Source organism: Oncorhynchus gorbuscha, unplaced genomic scaffold, assembly GCF_021184085.1.
Source record: "Oncorhynchus gorbuscha isolate QuinsamMale2020 ecotype Even-year unplaced genomic scaffold, OgorEven_v1.0 Un_scaffold_2049, whole genome shotgun sequence".
Lineage (NCBI taxonomy): Eukaryota > Metazoa > Chordata > Actinopteri > Salmoniformes > Salmonidae > Oncorhynchus > Oncorhynchus gorbuscha.
This window is the reverse complement of record NW_025745036.1, coordinates 42,501-50,000: the sequence shown is the minus strand read 5'-3', so window position 1 is coordinate 50,000 and position 7,500 is coordinate 42,501. Positions and strand designations below refer to the sequence as shown.

At 48.0% G+C, this 7,500-nt stretch overlaps 1 protein-coding gene across 6 annotated transcripts in view; it reads right to left on the bottom strand.

Annotated features, from left to right (window-relative positions):
- The window catches only part of LOC124017451 (broad substrate specificity ATP-binding cassette transporter ABCG2-like), a 53,160-nt gene that overhangs the window by 24,345 nt on the left and 21,315 nt on the right, over window positions 1-7,500 (bottom strand). For 5 of the 6 annotated variants that reach the window (XM_046332638.1, XM_046332636.1, XM_046332635.1 and 2 more), the window contains 5 exons: window positions 3,605-3,703; window positions 3,357-3,523; window positions 2,569-2,720; window positions 2,201-2,290; window positions 1-121 (listed from right to left, as the gene is read on the bottom strand). The exon at window positions 1-121 is cut by the window's left edge and continues 4 nt beyond it. In XM_046332638.1, the coding sequence (XP_046188594.1) occupies window positions 1-121; window positions 2,201-2,290; window positions 2,569-2,720; window positions 3,357-3,523; window positions 3,605-3,703 (629 nt within the window). The remainder of the gene's footprint in view (window positions 122-2,200; window positions 2,291-2,568; window positions 2,721-3,356; window positions 3,524-3,604; window positions 3,704-7,500) is intronic. The other variant, XM_046332637.1, reaches the window with a different exon arrangement.

The window sequence follows — 7,500 nt, the reverse complement described above, 5'->3', positions numbered from 1 at the left end:
CATATAGTAGGCGATGGCTGAGAAGATGATGATAGGGACAATGCGGTTGGGGATGAGGTCAGCGAATATCTTGGACAGGAAGTAGACGGACGTACGGTAGTACCCACTAGAGTTCTCATGGCTGAAACACACACAGACAGAGAGTCCGAACACACACAGAGAGATTCAGAACACACACAGAGAGATTCAGAACACACAGTGAGAGAGAGAGTCAGAACACACACAGAGAGAGTCAGAACACACACAGAGAGAGAGAGAGAGTCAGAACACACACAGAGAGAGAGAGAGTCAGAACACACACAGAGAGAGAGAGAGAGAGAGAGAGAGAGAGAGTCAGAACACACACAGAGAGAGAGAGAGAGAGTGAGAGTCAGAACACACACAGAGAGAGAGAGTCAGAACACACAGAGAGAGAGAGAGTCAGAACACACACAGAGAGATTCAGAACACACACAGAGAGATTCAGAACACACAGAGAGAGAGAGAGTCAGAACACACAGAGAGAGAGAGAGAGAGTCAGAACACACACACACACAGAGAGAGAGAGTCAGAACACACACAGAGAGAGAGAGAGTCAGAACACAGAGAGAGAGAGAGAGAGTCAGAACACACACAGAGAGAGAGAGTCAGAACACACAGAGAGAGAGAGAGAGAGTCAGAACACACACACAGAGAGAGCGAGAGAGTCAGAACACACACACAGAGAGAGCGAGAGAGTCAGAACACACAGAGAGAGAGAGTCAGAACACACACAGAGAGAGAGTCAGCACACACAGAGAGAGAGAGAGAGTCAGAACACACAGAGAGTCAGAACACACAGAGAGAGAGAGAGTCAGAACACACAGAGAGAGAGAGAGTCAGAACACACAGAGAGAGAGAGAGTCAGAACACACACAGAGAGAGAGAGAGTCAGAACACACAGAGAGTCAGAACACACAGAGAGAGAGAGTCAGAACACACACAGAGAGAGTCAGAACACACACAGAGAGAGAGAGAGAGAGAGTCAGACACAGAGAGAGAGAGAGAGAGAGAGAGAGAGAGAGAGAGAGAGAGTCAGAACACACACAGAGAGAGAGAGTCAGAACACACAGAGAGAGAGAGAGAGTCAGAACACACACACAGAGAGAGAGAGAGAGAGTCAGACAGAGAGAGAGAGAGAGAGAGAGAGTCAGAACACACACAGAGAGAGAGAGTCAGAACACACAGAGAGAGAGAGAGAGTCAGAACACACACACAGAGAGAGAGAGAGAGTCAGACACACACAGAGAGAGAGAGAGAGAGAGAGAGAGAGAGAGAGTCAGACACACAGGGAGAGAGAGTCAGACACACAGGGAGAGAGAGTCATAACACACAGAGAGAGAGTCATAACACACACAGAGAGAGAGAGAGAGAGAGAGAGTCAGAACACACACAGAGAGAGAGAGTCAGAACACAGAGAGAGAGAGAGTCAGACACACAGAGAGAGAGAGAGAGAAAGTCAGAACACAGAGAGAGAGAGTCAGAACACACAGAGAGAGAGAGTCAGAACACACAGAGAGAGAGAGAGTCAGACACACAGAGAGAGAGTCAGAACACAGAGAGAGAGAGTCAGAACACACAAACACACAGAGAGAGTCAGAACACACACAAACACACAGAGAGAGTCAGAACACACACAAACACACAGAGAGAGTCAGAACACACACAAACACACAGAGAGAGTCAGAATGCACACAAACACACAGAGAGAGTCAGAACGCACACAAACACACAGAGAGAGTCAGAACACACACACACACACAGAGAGAGTCAGAACACACACACACACACACACACACACACACACACACACACACACACACACACACACACACACACACACACACACACACACACACACACACACACACACACACACACACACACACACACACACACACACACACACACACACACACAGAGAGAGAGAGTCAGAACACACACACACACACAGAGAGAGTCAGAACACACACAAACACACAGAGAGAGTCAGAACACACACACACACACACAGAGAGAGTCAGAACACACACAAACACACACAGAGAGAGTCAGAACACACACAAACACACAGAGAGAGTCAGAACACACACACACACACAGAGAGTCAGAACACACACACACACAGAGAGAGTCAGAACACACACAGAGAGTCAGAACACATACAAACAGAAAGACTCACATGAACAGAGCTCTCTCATTGATGAAGAGTTCCACAGCTGAAAGATTCCCAAACACCATGTTGATGATGAGGAAAAAGAATGCTCCCATCCTGAGAGAGAGAGAGAGAGAGAGAGAGAGAGAGAGAGAGAGAGAGAGAGAGAGAGAGAGAGAGAGAGAGAGAGAGAGAGAGACAGAGAGAGAGACAGAGAGAGAGACAGCGAGAGGTAGAGAGAGAGAGAGAGAGAGAGAGAGGGAGACAGAGAGAGACAGAGAGAGAGAGGGAGAGAATAAAGAATAGATACTGCTGCACTGTGAGACACACAGGACAGACAGGACAGACAGGACAGACAAGACAGACAGGACAGACAGGACAGACAGGACAGACACCTGTTCTGTAGGGCTTCAGGTAGAGTCAGGGGGATCTGGTAGTAAATGAGGCCGACCAGCAGAGCGAAGAAGATGTTGAGGGCCAGCTGAGCGTACGATGTCTGGGGGTTCCTGAGAGAGTTCACCACCATACGACCACCCACTATCCTCATCTAGAGAACACACACACACAGCCTCATACAGTATCCTCATCTAGAGAACACACACACACAGTATCCTCATCTAGAGAACACACACACACACACAGTATCCTCATCTAGAGAACACACACACACAGTCACACAGCCTCACACAGTATCCTCCTCTTCAACACATTATATAACAGAACCACACATCTAGATAACACTTTTCATAGTGCCAGGTGGCCCAAAGTTCATAATGAGTTTACAACTTAATGATAAACTCAGAGCACACAAACAAACACTCCATAATAACTCCCAACTCTAACAGTTCTAGAACGCTCAACTCTAACAGTTCTAGAAGGCTCAACTCTAACAGTTCTAGAATGCTCAACTCTAACAGTTCTAGAATGCTCAACTCTAACAGTTCTAGAATGCTCAACTCTAACAGTTCTAGAATGCTCAAATCTAACAGTTCTAGAACGCTCAACTCTAACAGTTCTAGAACGCTCAACTCTAACAGTTCTAGAATGCTCAACTCTAACAGTTCTAGAATGCTCAACTCTAACAGTTCTAGAACGCTCAACTCTAACAGTTCTGGAACGCTCAGCTATACAGTTCTGGAACTCTCGCTGTGAGGGTTCAGACAGAGCTCAGTGATTAGCTGACCTGGTACCAGAAGGAGGTGACGTAGTCGGCCTTCTGTCCCTGACCTCCGACCCCTCCCTCCAGACCCTGGGTCAAATGGTCCAGCTCCTCCACCACCCTCTGGTACTGAGTTGACTGTCTGTAGCTCACATTCAGAAGGTTGCTGTTGTCACAGTTCTCCTTATCATCTAGGAAGGAGAGGTTAGGGTCAGCAGAGGTTAGCGTCTGTAGGGGTGTGTGTGTGTGTGTGTATGTGTGTGTGTGTGTACCATAGTTAAATGAAGTGATGTCTAGTGTAGACTGAGCCTCTCCGTTAGTGACGTCCAGGAAGAAGTCAGAGGGGTTGTTGAACGGCTCACAGTGATACCCTACAACACAACAACAACAACAACAGTGATACCCTGCAACACAACAACAACAACAGTGATACCCTGCAACACAACAACAACAACAGTGATACCCTGCAACACAACAACAACAACAACAGTGATACCCTGCAACACAACAACAACAACAACAGTGATACCCTACAACAACAACAACAACAACAGTGATACCCTACAACACAACAACAACAACAACAGTGATACCCTACAACACAACAACAACAACAGTGATACCCTGCAACACAACAACAACAACAACAGTGATACCCTACAACACAACAACAACAACAACAACAGTGATACCCTGCAACACAACAACAACAACAACAACAGTGATACCCTACAACACAACAACAACAACAACAACAACAACAGTGATACCCTGCAACACAACAACAGTGATACCCTGCAACACAACAACAACAACAACAACAACAACAGTGATACCCTACAACACAACAACAACAACAACAACAACAACAGTGATACCCTACAACACAACAACAACAACAACAACAACAACAGTGATACCCTGCAACACAACAACAACAACAGTGATACCCTGCAACACAACAACAACAACAGTGATACCCTGCAACACAACAACAACAACAACAGTGATACCCTACAACACAACAACAACAACAGTGATACCCTACAACAACAACAACAACAACAACAGTGATACCCTACAACAACAACAACAGTGATACCCTGCAACACAACAACAACAACAACAACAGTGATACCCTACAACACAACAACAACAACAACAACAACAACAACAACAACAGTGATACCCTGCAACACAACAACAACAACAACAACAACAGTGATACCCTGCAACACAACACAACAACAACAGTGATACCCTACAACACAACAACAACAACAACAGTGATACCCTGCAACACAACACAACAACAACAACAACAGTGATACCCTGCAACACAACACAACAACAACAACAGTGATACCCTGCAACACAACAACAACAGTGATACCCTACAACAACAACAACAACAACAACAACAGTGATACCCTACAACACAACAACAACAACAGTGATACCCTACAACACAACAACAACAACAGTGATACCCTACAACACAACAACAACAACAACAACAGTGATACCCTGCAACACAACAACAACAACAACAACAGTGATACCCTGCAACACAACAACAACAACAACAACAACAGTGATACCCTGCAACACAACACAACAACAACAGTGATACCCTGCAACACAACAACAACAACAACAACAACAACAGTGATACCCTGCAACACAACACAACAACAGTGATACCCTGCAACACAACAACAACAGTGATACCCTACAACAACAACAACAACAACAACAACAACAGTGATACCCTACAACACAACAACAACAACAACAACAACAGTGATACCCTGCAACACAACAACAACAACAACAGTGATACCCTGCAACACAACAACAACAACAACAACAGTGATACCCTGCAACACAACAACAACAACAACAGTGATACCCTGCAACACAACAACAACAACAACAGTGATACCCTGCAACACAACAACAACAACAGTGATACCCTGCAACACAACAACAACAACAGTGATACCCTGCAACACAACAACAACAACAGTGATACCCTGCAACACAACAACAACAGTGATACCCTGCAACACAACAACAACAACAACAACAGTGATACCCTGCAACACAACACAACAACAATGATACCCTGCAACACAAAAACAACAGTGATACCCTGCAACACAACAACAACAACAACAACAACAGTGATACCCTGCAACACAACAACAACAACATCAACAACAGTGATACCCTACAACACAACAACAACAACGTGATACCCTGCAACACAACAACAACAACAACAACAGTGATACCCTGCAAAACAACAACAACAGTGATACCCTGCACCACAACAACAACAACAGTGATACCCTGCAACACAACAACAACAACAGTGATACCCTGCAACACAACAACAGTGATACCCTGCAACACAACAACAACAACAACAGTGATACCCTGCAACACAACAACAACAACAACAGTGATACCCTGCAACACAACAACAACAACAACAACAGTGATACCCTGCAACACAACAACAACAACAACAACAACAACAACAACAGTGATACCCTGCAACACAACAACAACAACAGTGATACCCTGCAACACAACAACAACAACAACAACAGTGATACCCTGCAACACAACAACAACAACAACAACAGTGATACCCTGCAACACAACAACAACAACAACAACAGTGATACCCTGCAACACAACAACAACAACAGTGATACCCTGCAACACAACAACAACAACAACAACAGTGATACCCTGCAACACAACAACAACAACAACAGTGATACCCTGCAACACAACAACAACAACAACAGTGATACCCTGCAACACAACAACAACAACAGTGATACCCTGCAACACAACAACAACAACAACAACAACAACAGTGATACCCACCCACCCACCCTCCCTCCCTCCTCTCCTCACCCAAGTCAGTGAAGTAGCTCAGGGCCTTCCCAGCTGCTCCAGTGTACACTACCTCCTCCCTCTCTCTCCTTCACTCTCTCCCTCCCGCCCTCCCTCCCCTCTCCTCCCTCCCTCCCCCAAGTCAGTAAAGTAGCTCAGGGCCTTCCCAGCAGCTCCAGCGTACACTACCTCCTCCCTCTCTCTCCCTCCCGCCCTCCCTCTCCTCCCTCCCCTCCCCTCTCCTCCCTCCCTCCCTCCCTTACCCAAGTCAGTAAAGTAGCTCAGGGCCTTCCCAGCAGCTCCAGCGTACACCAACTCTCCTCTCCTCCCTTCCTCCATGTCTTACCCAAGTCAGTGAAGTAGCTCAGGGCCTTCCCAGCAGCTCCAGCGTACCTCACCTCTCCTCCCTCCCTCCCTTACCCAAGTCAGTAAAGTAGCTCAGGGCCTTCCCAGCAGCTCCAGTGTACTCTACCTCCTCCCTATCTCTCCTTCACTCTCTCCCTCCCTCCCTCCCTCCCTCCCTCCCTCCCTCCCTCCCTCCCTCCCTCCCTCCCTCCCTCCCTCCCTTACCCAAGTCAGTAAAGTAGCTCAGGGCCTTCCCAGCAGCTCCAGCGTACCTCACCTCCCCTCCCTCCCTCCCTCCCTCCCTCTCCTCCTCTCCTCCCCTCTCTCTCTCCCTCCCGCCCTCCCTCCCCTCCTCCTCCCTCCCTCCCTCCCTCCCTCCCTCCCTCCCTCCCTCCCTCCCTCCCTCCCTCCCTCCCTCCCTTACCCAAGTCAGTGAAGTAGCTCAGGGCCTTCCCAGCAGCTCCAGTGTACACTACCTCCTCTCTCCCTCCCGCCCTCCCCTCTCCTCCCTCCCTCCCCTCCTCCATGTCTTACCCAAGTCAGTGAAGTAGCTCAGGGCCTTCCCAGCTGCTCCAGTGTACACTACCTCCTCCCTCTCTCTCCTTCACTCTCTCCCTCCCGCCCTCCCTCCCCTCTCCTCCCTTCCTCCATGTCTTACCCAAGTCAGTGAAGTAGCTCAGGGCCTTCCCAGCAGCTCCAGCGTACCTCACCTCTCCTCCCTCCCTCCCCTCTCCTCCCTTCCTCCATGTCTTACCCAAGTCAGTGAAGTAGCTCAGGGCCTTCCCAGCTGCTCCAGTGTACACTACCTCCTCCCTCTCTCTCCTTCACTCTCTCCCTCCCGCCCTCCCTCCCCTCTCCTCCCTTCCTCCATGTCTTACCCAAGTCAGTGAAGTAGCTCAGGGCCTTCCCA